General features: G+C 38.3%; 1 protein-coding gene across 5 annotated transcripts in view; it reads right to left on the bottom strand.

Annotated features, from left to right (window-relative positions):
- CTNND2 (catenin delta 2) overlaps window positions 1-20959 on the bottom strand; it is a 638189-nt gene that overhangs the window by 107498 nt on the left and 509732 nt on the right. For all 5 annotated transcript variants that reach the window (XM_085052133.1, XM_085052132.1, XM_085052134.1 and 2 more), the window contains one exon: window positions 19881-20064. In XM_085052133.1, the coding sequence (XP_084908259.1) occupies window positions 19881-20064 (184 nt within the window). The remainder of the gene's footprint in view (window positions 1-19880; window positions 20065-20959) is intronic.

The raw sequence follows: 20959 nt of genomic DNA, 5'->3' as shown, positions 1-20959 counted from the left end.
TTGCCTCATCGTGATTATTCCTATAAATTGTACCACAACACTTGTATGCCATGAAAGAAGAGGACACCTCACCCTCAACCCTCCCTCTCCCCCAAAAATATAGTTGGCAGGAGCTGTGCATATCTGATTGAGTAGATTTTTCTGCAGAATTGTTGTCTTCTTTATCTCATGATCACCTTTGTGCATCCTATTTCCATCAAGTCTCACCTTACATAGGAGCTTTAGTACATATTTCTTGGGCCAAGAGACAGAGTTTATTGTGTTCTAAAAATCCACAACTAACCAATAATAAAAAAAGAGTGCGTGTGTGTGGGAAATTATGCAAATTGAACAACAAGAAAAAGTTGAGAGCTGTTTTCAAGTACAAAGTTACTGATGCTGTGGCAAACTTCAGCCTCAGTCTCTAGTTAATTATCACTACACTGGGGAACTCAACTGCAGTTGTTTTTACTCTTCAGCTGACAGGTAAGAATTCCCTGAGCAAGAGATACTCAGCACCATCAGTACTTGCTGCCATGTGACCTGCTTTTATAACAAACCTCACCTCTAACAGTGCTTTGACTTCAGTGGTGCTATGCCTGAGAAAAGAATCATCCTTTGTACGCTTTGTTTGCCAGTCAGACCAAATTAGCAAAAGGATAATTACAGCTTATAAAGGTGTCTGTTCTTTTATGAATAAACACTCATTCTAATTTTGTAATTATTATTTTACCATTCTCAGTTAATTGTCAGTTACTCAAAAATGCAGCTTCCTCTGAAACAGTGCAAACACAATTCCCTGAATTACAGTAAAATTTCCTATACTAGGTATAAAGACTACAACTTATTTAATACAACTTTAGGAAGCTCAGCACTTATTCCCCAGCTCAGATAAGATTTCCATTGCCAAACCTTGCTGAAATAAATACGCTAATACCAAATGCTAGAGCATTTTTTTTCTCTTTCTTAGCAGGTGGCTCTGGTAAAATGACACTCCATCAATACAACAAGTGTATGAATTTGGTATTGCAATGTTCCAGTTCCTTGTGTTATCTTCCTGCCCAGAGCAGATTGTCTCCTTGACACCCTCCTCTGGACCCACTCCATGATCAGGTCCATGATCATCTGATGTTGGAGGCCCCAGAGCTTGACGCAGCACTCCAGATGTTGTCTCAGGAGAGTGGAGCAGTGACAGACAGCCACCTCCCTCGACCTTCTGGCCATGCTGCTTTCCATGCAGCCCAAGATAGCACTGACCCTTCAGGGCTGTAAGCACACACTGCTGGATCGTGTCCAGTTTTTCATCCACCAGAACTCCCAAGTGTTTCTTGGCAGGGCTGCTCTCAATGACTTCTCCCAATCTGCACTTCTGTCTGGGATTGCCCTGACCCACGTGTGGCACCTTGCATGTTGACTTGTTGAACTTAATGAGGTTCTCATGGGCCCACTTCTCAGGTTTGTCTGGGTCTCCCTGGATAACATCCCTTCCTTCTGTTGTGTCAACTGTACTACTCAGCTTCATGTCAGCTGCAAATTTACTGAGCGTGCACTTCATCACTGATGTTAAAGAGCACTGCACTCAAGACAGAGGTTTGAGGGGCATTACTCATCACCAGCCTCCCCCTGGAGACAAAGCCATTGACCACAAGTCTCTGTCTGCATCCATCCAGCCAATTACTTATCCACCATGTGAGGCAGAGGTATTGGAAGGGCCTCAGCTGGGGCTTACTCTCTCTTCCCTACTGTAATCAGACAATGATTGACTGGGCACAAGCACTTCTCTCTGTATCCTGGGACTCTGGCAGCAGGTAAGTGTGTCTCTGCACACAGCTCTGGGAACTTCTTAGCTGTATAAAACCACACCAGGGTTCAGAAGAAGGAAAGAACTGTACTCCTGCACTCCAGGAACACCCACAGGCACCAATGGGTGCCACCAAACACTCCAGGAACATTCAGGCACTGTATGAGCTCCTCTACTGGAAGAAGTTTTGGAAAAGTTGTTTGTATCTCATATACAGTATTTATCCTGCACTAACTTCCTCTGGAAATACAGGGTCTACCCTGAGGAGTATTCACTGGGAGAATTAATGAGAAACAACTATTCTGTAGTTTGCTTTCTGCTATTCCACAGCGCGGAGGAGTCCCTAAGACAAAACTCTTGGTTAAAACAGACAAGTAGTAATCCACACCCAGCTCCAATTTAATCTTTAAGCCTGCTTCTCGTCAAACATGTCCTCACTCTTGCCTCACCATTTTAGCTAAAATATTGCCTTCAGCAACACAGTATTAAGCCACACAAAACCACTGTCACACATGTAATCTGCTCTCTTGAGAATCTCCACGGAAAGCAGCACTCTGGCAGATGGAAAACATGAACTTCGGTGTTTTCCCACACCTTTTGTGGATATGCTGGGCTGCTCCAAATACTGCGATTGCCAGGCAGCAGTACTGCTGCCAAAGTCTCTCACATGCATGCAGGTGAATGCCTGAAATTCAATCCACATCATGAAACCTTTTCTCAAAACATGCCTAATTAAACTGAACTAGTAAATATTTCTAATTCAGACAGCAAAACCTCCTACACCTGTCTTTGCTATCTGTTATAGTCTCTTAATCATGTCAGGACTATCAATATGCCTGCTGCCCTCTTTCCCCAAATAAAAGTTGTATGACTTAGGTCTTCAATTTACACATTTATAACCCAAACTCCACTTGAGAAGTGGCACTGTAACCTGCCCTAGAAGATTCAGACAGTTGCTAGGCTGTAAACTTGATTTACAAATCTACCCTGTTAACTGAACAACACATGACAGCCAAAAAAATTGCAATGCTAGAGAAGTTGATCACTACCATAATACCAGAAAAAACAGCAGTAACAAGCATAAAATCTCGAAGTACCTTAAAGATTAAGTGCAACCATCTTTATTTATTTAGGCCAATGGTGAAGCCACTCTGAACAAACAGCAGAGTGTTCTGGAAATATTTCAATATACAGGTTCAGAGAACTCCAAAAAACATGGAGGTATCAATGAGATTGAAACATAAGACCTAAACCTAAGTCCCAAAGTTGTATCAGTTAGGTAAACTGATTAACAAAAAAATCTACTGGGTTTCCCCTATCTCCAGTTCTTCAAAAATCATTGTATTAATATTTTGCACAGGATTTTAAAGTTTAATCACGATTTCGAGGGGATTTAACTGAATGTAGAGACTTACAAATGGCAAGACACTGTGCATGTAATGGTCAATACTTTTTCTCTGACTGCAGTTTCATCTTGATGTAAAGAAAAATGAAAAGCAGCTTGCAATTGCAATTCTGAAAGTCTATTTAAATAAACATTTAATTACAAATGTCCAATATTGTAACTACACATTTAAAGTACCTTCAAAATACCACTTACTTACTTATTTCTTAAGAGAACCCAAATTAACACTTATTAGCCTACATGCCCATAGTTGAAAAAAGGTTTTCAAATACAAATCTTTCTCAAGCTGTTTGGCTGACATTTGAAAGTAATCGTATTTGCAATTGCTAATCAGTTCGCCGTTGTAACATGCTTTACAGAACAGTACAGTTAGGAAGTCAAGCACTGAAAACTCAAGTAATACCTAAATTAAGTTAGCCTCTGCATCTATAATTCAACCCCCTTTTACAGAAAGGTTGTGATATATTGTCAATGCTGTCACTTTTCACCCCGTAGGAGTCACTGTGTGTGTAGGAATCCACCACACACAATAGATTTATTTAATGTGAATGGCAGTTTCTCTTAGAAGGGGTTGTTTTCCATTAGCCTGCTCACCTCTGACAGTAAGTGCTCCATAACCAATGCAAGGGAAGAGGAACAATAGCCTTGAGATGGGAAAGGAGTTGTTCTGTTCCAGATTTTGTCTCAGCTTGCAGTTTCTGTATTCCCAGTTTTCTGGGGGCTTGACTTGAAACTCTGGAGTCACTCCCATAATCTCTCAGAAATGCTGATTGGAAGAAACATTGGGATGTCACCTGAGTCCAGCCTGCTGCCTAAGGAAGGATTATCAACACCAGACAAGGTAAGTGGTTTTGTTGGAGAGCCTTAAAGTCATCAAAGGATGGACATTCCACCACCTCTGTGTTCCAGTGTTGCACTGCCTACCTGGTAAAGTGTAATGTCCAATTTGAACTCCCCAAGATGGAACTCATGACCTCTTCCCTGCACCCTCTCCAGTTTCTGGGAATTCTTATTGAACTGGATGGGTCCAAAGCTGGAAACAGTATTGCCAGGTGTACCAAGAAAGGGAGATGATCTTCCATGCACCCCCTGGTGACAGATGCTTCCCAGTCGGCCATATATATGATGAGAACACATTATTGGCTCATGTTTGGTTTGGTGTCCTCTATAAATTCCAGTTCCTTTCCAAAAGGGTGTTGCTCAGTCAGGATTTTCAGCTTGTACTAACAAAACAATAAAGGAATAGTATATTGCATCAGTGCTCTCCCTTTCATCCACGTGGACAAACACTTTATCACAGAAGGCAATCACACATTAAACATGATTTGCCACTGGTAAATCCATGCTGACTGTTCCTCCTTCATATGTTTTGAAATGCATTCTAAAAAGTCATACTCTGTGTTTTTTCCAGGGTTTGAGGTAAGGTGATCCTCAGACTGCCCATTTTGTGCTCCTCAAAGACAGATAAATTTTAGCCTTTCTCTAGTTCTCAGTTACCTGCCCAGAACACCAGTGTGATAGATGCTTCACAACTGTATCAATCAGCTTTTCTTGCCCTTGGGTAAATTCCACCTTGTGTCACAGATCCAAATATATTTTTATGTATATGTTCTCAAAATAGTCCTTATCCTGTTGGATAGGACTGGCTGGCTTCTCCTTAGTCTTGTTAAAACATGCTGAAATGAACACTAGTCCAGGAGCAGGATTTGCCTGATAAAACTGTGGCACAGTAGGTGTTGAGTTCTTCAGTTGTTTCCCTTTTATCCATCACTAATTTGTCTTTCCCATGCACTAATGGACTTACATTCTCAACTTCTTTCTCCTTTTAGGATACATATGTCTGTAAAATCCCCTGCTGTGACCCTTTATATCCCTTGTTATCTCCTGCTGGTCTTTGATCTTCCTCATTTTATCTCCAAATGCAGCTTTTCATATTCCTTTGTTGTTCTGGTTTCCACTCTGGTTTCTTTTCGTGCTTCAGGAGACTTTCTATTTACTGAAGTGAATGGTTCTGCCATAATTTCCAGTCTTCCTGTACAGCAGTGTGGTTTGTTCCCAAGTTCCTAGCAAGTTGATAGCTTTTTGTTTGGTGGTTTGGTTGGTTTTGTGCTTTTTTTGATTCTTTTTAATTCGTGTACACCTTTCAGCTCTGAAATGGATTCACAAAGGATTCAAAATCCACTGAATGTGTGACTGCCATGGATACCTTGATGCTGCTGTCAGGGAGGAATGATCAAAGCCTAGGCAGGTATGTTTAACAACCAAACTAGAAATGGAAAATATCCCACTATGGTTGAGAATAACAACTTAAATGTACAGTCTAGACCCACAGGAGGTTGATACCAAATGAAATAGTCTGTACTGCTGGGTGGACATGCTGATGTGAACCTGCTGCAGGCACACCTACCTGCTACTGTGAGTTACCTTCCCCTTCTGCTGCCAACATCATTCCTATTTCCTGCCAGGGTATCATGGACTGGCAGCAGCAGTACTGCTGCAAATGAGACAGTAGCAAGAGTTGTGCTGAGGCCACTAAATTAATTTCTCACTAGCTGTGAAAAAAGCAGAGCAAACTCCAAATGGGGAGCAAACTCCAAATGACATCTGCTGGAAGCCATTCTGTTTCTCTCTGCAGATTTTGAGCATGAACAAATATTTATTATTGATAAAATAGATTAATAATTTGTTTCTTACTGAATACATGAACTTGAAAAAATGAATAGTGCAAGGACAGACCTCCAACAGAGAGAAGTAAATGAGAAATGATTAAACAGGAAGGGAATGAATAAGCTTAGATGCCTGCCAAGAGTCCCATTCCCAATACTGCAGCATGTCCACACCAGTGAAAACTGCAGCTATTCATATGTCACTGTAAACATGATCAATCTCCTTTCTTTCCTTATTTAAGAATAAGAAATAAGGAAAGAAAGGATGAAATGTTATTATTAGTACTATTTGAAACCAAGAAGAAAATTGGTAGATAGTTTCTCTGTTATCCTCATAACATAGTCCAGCACTTGATTTAAGAATGGGAGCTATTAGGTTAGTCTAGATTAATATGAGCAATGGAAATCAATTACTTTTACTGTATGGCAGCTACCTCAAAAGATTTTGGTAGGTGAAGGTCAGTACACGATAGTTACCAAAGTATTAAATAAACTCAATTTCCTGCATATTTATTTTTATTTATTACATCTGATACAAGATGTGGTTTGCACTAGCATCCCACAAACATACTGTACTCATTGGAAAATACCTGAAGTACCCTCATGCAAAGTAAAATATATTTACTTTGCTAAAGCATGATCAATTGAAGCTGTTACATATTTGCAGGTGAAGAAATGAAAATTGTATCTAAGGATTCTGATACTTTCATTTTGTAAACTCTAATCTTTTTAATTTATAATATAAAGATAATTTACTATCATTACCTACCCAAACTCTTGAGGAATGGATGACTACATAACACATCCACTAGCAATAAAACATAATGATAGGGCTCATGCTATGAAAAACTAACATTGGTTTACATAAATTAGCCCCTACTTAGTAATTACACTGCATGTCTGCCATAAGGTCAGGCAAAATGTAACCCTGGCAGAAGCAATCCTGCAAGCATTATAATCTAGACAGAGATATGTTCGAGAATTATGGGGGATAATTAATCAGGTAATGCTTTCTATGTGTTTCATGATATGTGGAGCCACGATTCTAGAACAAAATGTTTGTTCTAATGCAATCACTGCCTGCTTCCTCAAAAGAATTTCTACCAAGTGCTATTATTCAGGACAAAGAGTACCAAAAAAAGTAAACTATATAAATACATACAACCTCCCCTACAGATGCACACACATCTTTCTGTATTATTAGCAAATAATTATGTGTTTTCATTATAGATAATAACACTAGCAAAGTGCTTAAAGTACCTACATATTCGGGGAAAAAATGGTAAAAAACCCCGATTATTTGCAGATTATCTGTGTACACACAAATGTGATATGCATGCAGCAGTACCATGCCTCTAAACAACCAGTACTTCATTCAGGCATCGAGTTAAATAAGACGCCTAAAACAAGTAATAAATTGCTTTTATAATCAAAGGAAGATGATTATTTCACTGAACTCCTTCAAGGTGGAAACACTGCCTATTTAGGTACTCCATTTTTTTTAAATTAAAACCCAAACAAAAAAATGCTCAATTAAAAAAAAAAAATCTTGGAAATCTGTGATTAATTCAGTGCCCAAGGACTCTTTTAGCTGACTCTTCTAAAACCTAGTTGAAGGCAAAAATGAAACTACCAGTCCTCTTGAAGGTAAAGGAAACAAAAAGAAGCAAACACGTTGTAAAAAATTAGAAATTCCCGTGTCATTTCTGTAAATGGTGTAAAATTTCAGTTCACAAAATTGTATCATTTATGTGAATTTTGCTCTTCCCTTTTTCAGTGCTGGTGATGCCAGAGGCAGCCACACTCCTGCTGATTTTGCTGGTGGATCCTATGCCTTGTGTATGGCCCAGGTGTCCTCAGTAACCTCTAAAACCTAGGGACAGGGAAGGGTGTCATGATACCACCCAGGAGTGGGCTCAGGGGGACTACACTGTTTCCAAAACAGATTCATGTCCAGCACAGAAGACATCACCCTAGTTACATCACTGTTCTTGATGTTAAATTAATAAAGCTGTACCCTCCTCCTTGAACTTGTCTCAGTTGATTTTTCTCTTAAATTTGTCTCAGTTGATCCTTCTCTTGTGCACAGCAAACAGTGACACAAACTCACAAATGTTTGTTTCTCGACACGCTGTTGGTGAATGCAAACAGAGCCATTACTGTCTGCTCTGCTCTCTTTATCACATGGGCTATAAAAGGATGACCTCTCACTGTGTTTGTTAACTGAAAATGAGATCTCCCTGGTTTCTGTGGGTTTATGAAACTTAAATATTTCTGAGGTCACAAGCTGTGCCCAAGGCCAGGCTGCTTTATATCTCTCTCCTCATTGACTGCAACCAGACTGCAAGCACAGGCAGCTGACTCTAACACCTAAGTAACTACCAAAAGTGCAAACAATTTTGTGCATTTTCCCATATTTGCATTGATTAGAAGACACTTCTTCTTAACATGAAGTCTGGCAACCAAAGACAGCAGGTATCAAAATAATCAAAGTCAATCAATTTGACTAGTTGACTAAAAAAATTCCTCAGCACAAATCAATTATATAGAGTGAATCCAGGGAATTAAGTAATTTTTTTATAAATAAGTATTTTTACTATCTATTTTACTGGGTATTTTTACTTCATTAGGGGATTGAAAAAACTCCCAAACTCACATTTGTGTATGCACAATACTTATATTGTGCCCTCTCATGACTATCTCATTTGAAACAATTTGCAATTCTTATTTTGTACACAGTAACTTCGATATAAAGATGGATGAATGACAGCAGGGGGAGAGGAGGAGGTGTTTCACAATACTACTGTCCTTCAAGAGAAAATGCTGAAGCTCTAACCAACTAACTATAATAAATGACTACCTGACAAAAAGAAATGAACTGTGAATGTAAAAAAGCTACACTAGGACAAATACTTCAGAAGTACTTTGTCACAGAAATTGTCTGCATGTAGTGTGCAATCCCAGCAAAAAATACTATTATAGGGGCCTCAAAGACCATCTGGCTGCAACCTCCCTGCAATAGGGAGGGACACTTTCCACTAGACCAGGTTGCTCAAAGCCCCATCCAACCTGGCCTCTAACACTTCCAGGGATGGAGCACCCACAGCTTCTCTGGACAACCAGCTCCTCACAGTAAAGAATTTCCTTTTAACATCTAATCTAAACCTACCCTCTTTCAATTTGATGCCATTCCCCCTTGTCACTATATGCTCTTGTAAAAGAACATCTATCAGGCAGCTGTTAAATGTTTTCATAGTACACACTTACGCAGGTAACATACTGGATTTTTTTTTTACCGAATGCATTTTTTCTTTCCCAAGAAAAGTTTCCCACCAGTAATAAAGACCTTGAAAATACATTATATTAAGCTACTTTAGGGAAGACAGTGGGGAAAAAACCCCCTAGAATCTACAAACCCTCTAGTATCTGTAACTCATTTTTGAAGAGGGCAGACTGCATTTCATATTAGACAGAAATTTAGCACAGACTTTGCTGGCAGAAGACAAGAAAATCCTCTCCTGTGGTGTTGCAATCTTTCTGCAGCAGTGTTTTCAAGGCTGTGTGTGTATCAGTGAGCTGTAGCTGGAAATCAGCATCATCTTGCCCAAGCTTTAAATGCTCTCACTTCACTTGTGTGAGTTTTAGTTTGTATTATAACCACAGAAATATTCAAATTGGATAAAACCAATAAAATAGAATTGAATTAGTGAAAAGCATCACTTTTTACTTCAGCCTTTACAAAACCCTTAATTTACCCTCAAATTAACTGTCCACTTTACTAATCCTCTCAGAAAGGGGAGAACCCATTTTATTGCAAGTAGTGGTCTTTATTTTTCAATAAATTCTTAGAAGACTGTCCTCTCTGATCAAGGAAAAATCTCACAAAGTGCTAAAACTCATCTATGGAGATACGGAGTGATGACAGGAAAAATGCAACCTCAAAACTGACTGGGCAAAGTTTCACAAAATATGGCATTCAGAAATGATCTTCTGTTTTCCAGTCCAGCTCAGACATTCTGAGTGGACTGCAAACTAAGCAGACCTGGCAGTCTGCAGCCCATTTTATCACCACCCCCAGGAGCTGTATTTTTTATTTATTTACGTACTTCCATCAGGAGAGTTCTTGGGAAAATATTTCCAAAACAGATAAAAGCAGCAAAATTTGTGAGTGTGATTAGTAGGGACTGCAGATCCTGGGGCTTCAGTGCTACAGTTATTGCTGGAGAGCATTTCTCACCAGCTCTCAGTAGCTCACCAACTTGCAGACGTGTGGAATGCCATCAAAGCCTTCTCTCAGGAAAAGATTTGAGCACTGGCTCAACTTGAGTTGCTGGCATTAATTACTCTTGTGCCTGAAGTCAAACAGCTCACATGCCCACAACATTCTGAAAGGAGGTGATAAAATGTTTACTCTGTGATGTTGGCTGGCTTATCCAGAAGGCTAAAGCAAGCTCAGCATACTTCAAATACATCTCTCTACTGCAAATCCTCAGACTGAGCAAAGAGACCAAGTGGTCTTCCCATTCCTAGGCAAAGTTTCTTCAGATTTGAAGAAATTATCATGAGACAAAAAGGGGAAGTTGCAGAAGTTGCCCTGCCTTTCCTTCACTATGCAGAGCCATGTGTTCTCACATGTTCCTTTTTCATGCTGCCTTGTAACACAAATAGTTTTAAGAGGAGAAAATGTAGTCAGTGTAGAAATCAAGTGATGAGCACCAAAGAGCACCAAACTTACAGAGTATTATTTTATTATCTCTTGTGAAATTGAGTGGGCATACAAATCTGAAAGACTGTGTTTCTCATCTTTCTTGGGTAAATAAAACATCATCCTCTATCATCAGTCACCATAACCATGAGTGGTGCCACAGAATTGTCACAATCAGCTTTTACCTCATGCTGAGACAAATAATATTTTCTGCAGGGCCAGACTATATGAGTTTTTTCAAAGTACCCATTCAAAAAGGACTATTCAGGATTTTTGACAGTCAGCAAAGCCACAACAGAGGTACACCTTGATTCCCACTGACACCTGTGGTGATTCTTCTCAATGTACCCAGACAGTTAAGACAAAATTGGCTCCATCTCTTTATGTTCCCCCATAGGGAATGTGGGTATGCACTCTAAAATACATGTGGCACCACACAAGCTTAGGGGGCTCTTCCCAAAAAGAAAACATCTGTGGCACTGTGATACTCAGCTCTGCAGCTGGCCAGTGAGAAGACCCTTACTGTCAGCTGTGCTTAGAGTCAGCTCAAATCAAGCCAGCAGGACACCAAGACTCAGACTGTACTTTATTACGGTGTCTGCCAAGGTAGCACTTGTTACTGCATAAATAAAAACTGTTCTGAAGTTACAAAAAACCCAAACAACAAAGTCAAAGCCATTTTGCTAAACAAACAATTTCCCTTTCCTCAGAGCATTCACCTCCACAAGGCTTAAACCAGCAGAAGGAAATGTAAATTAACACTACCTAACCATGCAAATAAGAGTGGACATTTAATTTTCACATTAGGCACTAGTTAACAGCAGGCATTCAACCTGAAAGTAATTAAAATCATCAAAAGCCAGAAAAATAGTCAGTCATTTAAATGTACTTGAGATATTCAACACCCCCCACATTCAAGGCTAGGGTGTATCATAAGCCTTAGAAGCAACACTTTATAATTTTGTCATTGTTGATGAGCCTAAGAGAACCAGAAGATACAAGAAAAGGCATATTCATTCTTTTCATATGTGTGTGTGTAATTTCCAGAAACAGTAAATTAGATAAATACAGGAAGAACACACCCCTACCCCCAGCAGTAAGTGAATACTTTTAATGGTAAGACACCCAATTAAGTTTTGGGCTGTTTTTCTCTTAAAAAAACCCACGTACGTTCATGTTAAAGAGAATAAAAGATGTTAACTGAAGTACAGGAACTAAATTTCAGCTAGGTCCTCAGTTTGCAGCCTCTCAACATATATGTCCAGTATTTCCATTTGGTATCCAAACATGAAGCCCTGCTGAAACATGAGGGAGTTTCCTAGTTTGCCCAGGAATCACCAAAATAGTATTTAGAAGACGTATGTTGACAGATCACTTTTGGGCTGACTCTGTGCAAAATCAATACATCGGGAGTTTGTTCTAGATTTTGAAGGCACTTTTGCAGAACAGCCCAACATCTCTTACCAGATAAAATGATGCAGGAAGGAGGTATGCCACCAAGGCTTGTATCTTTTTAAGTACAGGAAAGTAAAAAATGTCTGGAATTACACTGTATTATTTTTCAGACCAAAAATGAATACAAAGGTCTTTCCATAATATTACTTAAAAAAAAAAAAGTTCTGTTTTAGATTTTCATCAGCTTGAGCCCAGAATGAACCTCCAGAGCTATACAGAATTTGTAGCATCAATTTGATATGTTGAAATAATTCTTTTACCAGGAATGCTGAAAAAGCATTAAAAGCACTACACTTCAGAGTGCTATTTGAATGCCACGCATATAATTAACACAGTATGACCTTGTATGAACCTTATAAATTTGTTCATGAATATGCAAATTAGGAATAACTACACTGTGAAGAAGAAGTGGGGTGCTTAAATATCTGACACAACTACACATTTAATTCTGTTGGTACTTTTCCCTTGAGTATCTTCTGAATAAAAATATTACAGCAGTAATCAGAGGACACTGATCTATTCCTACTAAAATCTCTCTCTCCCCCTGAGTCTTAACATTAGATTTTTATTTCAGCTACATTTCTGGACAATTGCAGCATTCAGGAAGGAACAACCACTTTAATATCTTGAAGAAATTCACCTTCAAAACTTTAGGCTTAACTGGGATGCAATCATTGCAGCCTCTCAAATTGTTTTATAACTCTTTTCTAGACTGGAAACTAGCTTCTTGGAAAGGCAAAATACACATTTCCCTGCAGACTGACTCTTATTTATTCCCTGTGCTTTTTCCCACTTTGCTTTGTGGTTGGGAGACAAGGAACATGGCCATGAACATTTACACATGAGTCAGAGAAAGTTTTAGGTCTTTTTAGCAATACGTCTTGCAGAGTTCATGCCCATGAAAGCAGCCTGTCTGAAATTTGACAGTGGGATGCCTGAAATTTGTCATTTAAACTCATTATCAACATCAAAACTACAAATTATTTTCAGAGCTGTTAAATCAGTGATAGCCCAGAAATACTCAAGAGCCTCTGAAAACCAGTATCTTGCATTGACACACACTCATTCAGAGGGCTGGAGCCTCTCCTTTGAGGACAGGCTGAGAGAGTTTGGTCTGTTCAGCCTGAGGAAGAGAAGGCTCTGGGGAGGCCTCATTGCAGTCTTGCAGTAATTAAAGGGGTCTTTATAAAAAACTGCGGAGATTGACTTTTTACATGGCTTAACAGCAACAGGACAAGGGGGAACAATTCTAAAACAAGAAAGGAAAGATATAGACTAGATGTTCGGAGGAAATTCTTTACTGTAAGGGTGGTGAGGCACTGGCACAGGCTCCCCAGAGAAAGGGTGGATGCCCCATCCCTGGAAGAGTTCAAGCCCAGGCTGGATGGGGCTTTGAGCAGCCTGGTCTACTGGAAAGTGTCCTTGCTCATGGCAGGGCAGTTGGAAATAGACCATCTTCAGGGTCCTTTACAACTCAAACCATTCTATGAATCTGTGATTCACTGATTAAAATGCTTGCCATTAGGTAAATGCAACTTAGAGTTTACTTCTTTCTATATTATTTTAAAAGACAAGAAACAGCAGTTCAGGTAGTTTCCCCTCCCGTGAACTATGTTCCTGTATAGTACTCAGAGAGGCAATGAGAAAACTTATTGAAAAATTGTTTAAAAATTTCATCATGTACAAGTAATGTAGAACTTCTGAGTGAATATAGTAAGTATGCAATATGCCCTTCAGCTTTAACCTGTGAAGACAAGATGCAGAAGTTATGATCAAGGTATCTTTATATTAAATTGTAAATTATCCGTTAGTTATTTGTACAGTACAAGTCAGGAACCCTTCTCAGCTTCTTCAAAATAATGGAGTTGACATCAGCTCCTCCTTGTTCTCCACAGCTTGTAATTTCTGGGACCCAGGAGCAAAAAATCATGTAATTTTAATAAGAATTTAGTGAAAAGGGACTGAAATTCATAAAAATTTGCCATTAAAGCTAAGCTTTTCCTTAGCTTCTTGACAAATAAAGCTTTTATCTGCACTTATTTCCAACTCCAGGTCCCAGAGAAATTCCCAAGTTGAGGAGAACTCTCAGGAGAGCATGTGTTTGTTTCACAATGGGCACACCAGTATCACCAGTATAACCTTGGACTTTAGGAACCCTCTAATTTGATTCAACATTGTAGAGATGGCAAAATGCTGTTTAATTTAATAATTTACAGCACATTTAACAGCGCACCATTTAATAATGGCAGGTAACTTGGTAACAATGTGTTTCACCACAATACATTCACATAAAGAACCCAGATTCTTGGTGTCAAATCTGGTAGTCTGATGGTCCTTGGATGTTAGGTACACTAGCTTTGTAATTTTAATAGCTCAAAATGTATTAAAAAAACAAGAACATTGGTGATTACCCCTTTCTGGAGAATAGGATTGGATTTGAAGACATTAAGAGGAGGAAAAATTGCAAGCTTGGATTTGGAAATTATCCTCTCCACAAGTAGACAAACCTGTGTCAGTGTCCCTTCTAGGTAGTTTTCTCCCTCCCATACCTCTTGCTTGCTGGAACTGCTTGTAGGGCAAGTCCCTCCCTTGAGTAGGCTGTCTTTGGAAATACACAATTCGTTTGAGTTTTGTCCTAACTTTGCATTCTGACGGGTTTCTTTCTGACAGAAAACAAGGGCTTTTGGTTATCTGATGGACAAAATTGCAAGGTCAGAGCCTGAGAAGAGCTCCTGGGTTCTAGAAAAGCACGGGAAGTACTGAGATGGGTTGCTAAGTCCAAAATCTCTATATCCACCACAGCATCAACAGGGATGGATAAATGTGACATTTTGTTAACAGGAGGAGAATCACAAAATCAGCAGCAATGATTCTGGTCCTACTGTAAGAAGCCAACTCCATTTATACTCAACAGCAGAGCTCAGAGCTTGCACCAATCAGTAAAGACAGAAACGTATTACAGCTTCCATAATCAGCCCCTCTGTATCTGAATGTACATAACATAAACACACCACACATATGCACATTCATACATGTATCATTTCAGTCTCTTCAGAAACATGGCTGACATACATGTGTCTACATAGGTAAGTTTCTTTAGACACTAAACGGATGACGAATAATGCAGCCTGTGCCATTTATTTTATGCTGTTCCCACATTTGATTTTGTCAGTATGCAGCAGAATGTTCTATCGAAAACAGAGTGCAGAAGTTCCCTAGGAGTCAATAGACTTTGGATGCTTACAAGAGAATTGGAGGAGAAGACAAATAAGGCAGTGAGATAAATGCATTGGATGTGAATGTCTGTGAAATACAATATTCACCTGCAAAACAGTTGAAAACATTTGATACTCAGGCTTCACAGCTAACACAAATTGTTTTAACAAGGCAATTCGTTTTTTCCAGAAGCTGATCTACCCAGAAAACACTACTGGGTCAGTTACATCCAATTCATGCTTCAAATGCAGTTTTCCCCTGTGTTCTACTTTGAGAGCTTGTTACATATTTATTCAGTTGAAAAATAACTAAAGGTATTTTGTTAAAAGTTTTACCAGTAAGAAAGTATGAAGTATGAAAACTGGAAAGATACAGGGCTTTCTAAATAAATAACTACTTGAATGACACTCCCATACAATTTCTCATCAAATAATGGGATGAAGGTAAGTATTTTATCAGGTCTTTGATTTTCACAATTGCCCCTGTATCTTCAGTGTACAATGAAAGATTAAATAGAACATAGAAGAAAGAAAATGCATTTTATGATTTTGTATCTAAACTCAGAATAGAATTTTAAAACAGTAATATCTTAGAATTCTTTAATATCCTCAGATAATATTCTACTAATTTAAGTTCATCTTAAAGTAATAGAAAAACAAGGTTCCAGATTGTACATGAGGCAAAAATTCTTGAAAAGGTTTTTTTTGTCTGTGATTTTTTAAAAATAAATCTCTGGAGGGGGATCTGTAGTTTTGTAATAAGTAAGCTTGAAGTTTCAGGTTAGGCAACATTATGCAATGTGTCTCCTGTTGATTTTTAAATTCCAGATTGAGGATTGCAACTGCCTCGCATAAACAACTGGGATTACAAATTCAGTTTTCACCTGACTATCTCTAATAAGTTTAACAGATCAGAAACTATAAATCAAAGATACAATATTTCCCTAACAGAAATAAAAGAGTAACAGCTGAACTACAAAAGGAAAAAAAGAAGTCAAACTTTGCCAGAGCTTAATGAGGTAAGGTACTAATATCGCAGTGGGGAGGCAACTAAATTGGGTGATTACTCCAACACATGTCACACTGAAATCTGGCAATTTATGACAGATGAATATTTAGACGAAATTTGTAAGTGATAGCTATAATGCTATATTTAGATCTTTAAATTATTGAAACAATTTCAAAGTGTTCTAGTTATGTAAAATTAATTAGTACAATATCCTATTAAAACAACTTTCTTTTTTCAAATCAGGAAAGTATGCAAAGTGAAGTTGGTAAATAACATCTTTGAGGAAAACAGAACATAACAGGAAAAGAAGGCCTAATATTGCTGCTGTATTTTACATGACTTCAGCTTTATTACTGGGTGACTGGAATTACAGACTTAAGAACTTGGTTAAGAAGGACAAAAAATTAGCAGACATGAGCACTAAAATTGTAGTTAATAAACAACTTTTTAATTGAAAAAGTATATAAAAGTCTCATCAAGAAACTGAGAAAAGCAAAGATCATCAGAAAGAATAAAAATTCATATACTGTAGTGATAAAAACAAAAACAAAGATCTGACTATTTCAATATAATGGCCATTGCAAACTACTGATGAGCATTGTATATGGGATGGATTATATTACAGCACCTCTTAGATATTATTTAAAGTTTTCAGCAGTGAATAGATCAGACAACCAAAGTCACAGAAGACTGAAAAAAACCCCAAACCCAAGTCCTCCTGGCATATTTGTTGGCATTAAACCTATGTAATACAACCTGATGTCTCTAAAATCTGCTAACATTACACATTCAGAAGTATTTGTCAAGTATCCTGAACACCACTACTCTTCCTCTGGTACTGAGCATTGTCACTGATAATCCTGATGCAACTGAATTTTAACAATGTCCCCTCAAAATGAGCTCTAGCAAAAGCAGAAAAAGAAAACAGCAGAGGACAACCAAACCAGAGTCTTAGATTAAACTCTCCCATGGAAGATGACAATGGATTTTCCATTTAGCAGATATGCACAGCACTACCTCAGCCAGTAACCACATTACATCTTCTTGATTTACCTCCCTTGTCCAGTGAGATCTTGAAATGGAAATACAAGGCTTGTAACTAGTCCCAGGTGGAAAGTGTGAAAGCTGTTCAGTTTATTGAGGGTGGTGGGTATTTCGGGAATGCCTGCTAAGGTAGTACCTGAACATGCAAGACTCCAATCATCTTCACAGAATTTTCTAACATTTTCATTCTGACACTTGCTGTTTCCTCCAGCCTACAGTCCCATTACATTACATGAGTTCAACAGAAGAATTCAGTTACCATCTCAGAGGTCAGCTTGCACTTTTCTCTCTTGCACAATCTCAAGCTTGCCATTTTGCACAGAGAGAGATATTTTCAACAGTGGGGGAAAAGTAAGCAAGAAAGTTCCTGCTGGTGTGAATTAGAAGTAAGTTTCAACCCTCCCCAAATGTTCTCGTTCTGCCAAAGAGCATCCACACAGACTCAGTGGGATGAAACTAACTGAAGAAGATGGATGGAGGCCAAAAAATATCTGAAGCCATTAGAGAGGATAGAAAGATGCGTTTGGGAAATAGTGAGGGTTTGATATCAGAAAGATATTAAAAAGCCATACTATGATTGAAGGGCCTGGGTTTAGAAGGAAGACCAACCTGCTCAGGACAGCCATCTGAGCTGCTGCTACAGCTACCTGGGAAGGATTCAAGAGTTATAGTATGCACAGTCTTTTGCAGGCAGATATGAGCTTATTTTGCACGAGCTGACCAGAAGCCATTCTGCTATGACAGCATACCACCAAGCGCTTGTAGTAAGCCTTGCTGCAAAGCAGTGTGTATTAGATCAGGCAACATACCCTTCTCACGTGGCCCCAAGTCCTCAGGCTGACCCAGAATGCAGGCTACAGTAAGCTCACATCAGTTTGCAAATGGGCGTGCACATACACTCACAAGAAAAAAAAAAAAAAGAAAGAAGAAAGATTTCAAGACCAGTGTGCAATGATTCCATCAACTAAGAGGTAGGAAAAACAGAAGTTTGCAGGATCAGGGATGAGCACCAGTCCCTGAGAAGCAGTCGAAAAAAATTAACAGGAAGATGGAGCTTATGGTGAGGGGAGATCAACACTGGACATGCTTGTTCAGAGAAGGGACACTGAGAAGCCCCCAATTTATAACAGATGCTTCTTGCAGAGGCAGCTCTTTAACTGAGACACATTAAATACTGGAAATGTGAGACTTTTAACATAGTACAGATCTTCATGAAACACCTTCTGTCACGGCCATTACAGCAAGTTTTTTTTTCCTAGTGAATTGAATGCAATGGAGCACAATTATACCATAAACTCTTTTCAAAGTCAAAACAACTCAGGTATGAATGCCTGGCTTCAGTCATATACCCCAAGATAGCTGGTATTCACATAATCACAACTGCATTAAAGTCCAATACTGCAAGACTGCATTTAAATCCATATTTTAAAAATGGAAGTTAATACCTTCTTTCATTCTCTTCTGGTTTCATATAAACTGTCAATAATATTTATTATTTTTACCCTTAAACTTTTCAAATATAACTTTGGAAGGGAGACATTTCATTTGATGAAAGAGCAGAAAGACAAAAAGGTGCTTGCTACAGATATGTAGAAAACCACTATTTTACTTTGCCTCCTATCAATTTTCTTTTTTGTTTAGCTCTTTAATGTATATCTGCTTTGGATGCAGCATACAACATAGACTGCATAACTGATACATACTACTCACTGTGTTATTTTCCACAATGTATGTAAAAATATTAACTAATATATGTCTCTGGGATAGATTACCAATTATTTTCTCCAATATACCTGGAGAAAAAGGAATCTATGCTTAAAAGAACTTGCATATTATCTTAAAATATTTAATGAAAATGATATGCATTGGAATTCAGAAATTGCTATGACTGAATCCTTTAGTAAGATTCTGTCAGAACTGTAAGCCTTCTTACTCATTCTACTTTCATTCTCACATCTGCAGTGACTTTTAGGAATGGACAGATCAAATTGCACATATTTATACACACGCACCTTTGCATTGCATATACAAGTTTGGCATAGAAACATGAACATAAAGTGTTCTGATACTTCTTAAAGATCTATTTAGGTCTCTTGGTTGAAAAATGTTAAATTCGTTGGTCTCTTACTGAAATTAATTTCTCATCTTCACAGAGCATAACAAATCTACTTTGTATATTTATCATAACTCCAGCAATGGCATCTGGAACCTTGCAGACATGCAACTTTTTGTGAACATTTTCATTATGTTTTGTACTGATTAAATTGGATGTAATACTGAGAACATATCAACTTAATTTAAGCAATTGGGGAAACAGGACAAATTTACATGGGAGAAAATATATGCAATATACAAGCTTGGATGAAAGCAGCTAAGAAAAGAAAAACAAAAAAACCCAACAGCCTTTCTAAAGGTTGTTTTTGAGTGACCTGAAGCTTGTTTTCTCATTAATTTCCAACTTTAAGTGTACATCACTGAAAAGTCATGGTCTTTGCTAACAGAAAAACCAATTATTTAGTTTACAGATGCCTAAGAATGAGAAATACCAATTCAAACAAAAGCAAGATGATCAAGGTAAAGCAAAGGTTTTGAAGCACTCACCTTAGGCACCCAGTGGCATTGCGCAGCACCTGTGATGAATGGAGTTGTATTTTATGATCATCCTGGAGTGGAGAGTTTTCCCATCCAGAGTGAGGGATGATCACTGCATTGGTCAACACTGCAAGGGCATCCTGGATGATTGGCATTTTCAGTGCATCACAGGAGGATAGATTCCAAAGAACTCCTACAAAAAGCAAAATTACTAATAATTAACACTTCTCCAAAATAAGTTTGATTTTTTTTTTGTTTAAAAAAATCCCAATCCAAACCAACATATTTCACAACATTGGTGTGCTTAATTTAGCTGTTTCTGTCAAGAATGAAACTGGTTACATTGTAGATGGGGCTGAATGACACCTGCACACTTTTGCAGTGGGAATACAGCTTTGAATACAAAACACGTAGTCACAGCAACACTGGAAATTTCTCAGAGCTCTGCCTAAAAGCTGAGCAGCTGGTTATGATCTAGGCCTACACAGGCTGCGAAGAACACATGGAATGAAGGAGTATTACAAAGAATTTTTTAGGGCTTGGTCTTCAGATATCTTCCTTCTAAATAAAATTAATAAACACAAGTAGCAGAAAACAGGTTCCGATTTACACTAAAATTTTCACTGTTGATAGATACACATTGAGAGAACAAAACCTCAGCCCTGTGATCTTCACTGTAATGGAAGTTAACTGTCTAGGCTAGTTGGTACTACAAGCAAAAAGACTTCCTCTCCACAACCTGATACAGTAGTATTATCCCAGACTTCAGCAAGTAATTTTATATTTTGTAAATATTTAACTATACAAAGTTGCAGAATACTGTGATTTCTACGTGAAAACAGCAAACTTAATGGTGCAACTAACAAGGAGATTTACTGGAGTCTAAAAAAGCCACGATTCCTTCTGTTGCAATTCATAATGTGCCAAAGAAAGGAAAGAGAAATCCAGAGCCAAAGTTTTCTAAGCATAGCTGCAAAGAGTCTAGGTCACTGCAATTGTGCCACATAGAAAGCAAGCGAAAAATCTCTAGGAGCAAAAGACACCCTGCTTTCCATTCCCATATTTATATATTTGTGTATTTGCTGGAA

Source organism: Lichenostomus cassidix, chromosome 2 (genome assembly GCF_008360975.1).
Source record: "Lichenostomus cassidix isolate B80296 chromosome 2, HeHo_3.0, whole genome shotgun sequence".
NCBI classification, from domain to species: Eukaryota; Metazoa; Chordata; class Aves; order Passeriformes; family Meliphagidae; genus Lichenostomus; species Lichenostomus cassidix.
The sequence above is the reverse complement of the archived record's forward strand: the minus strand, read 5'-3'. Positions and strand labels throughout refer to the sequence as shown.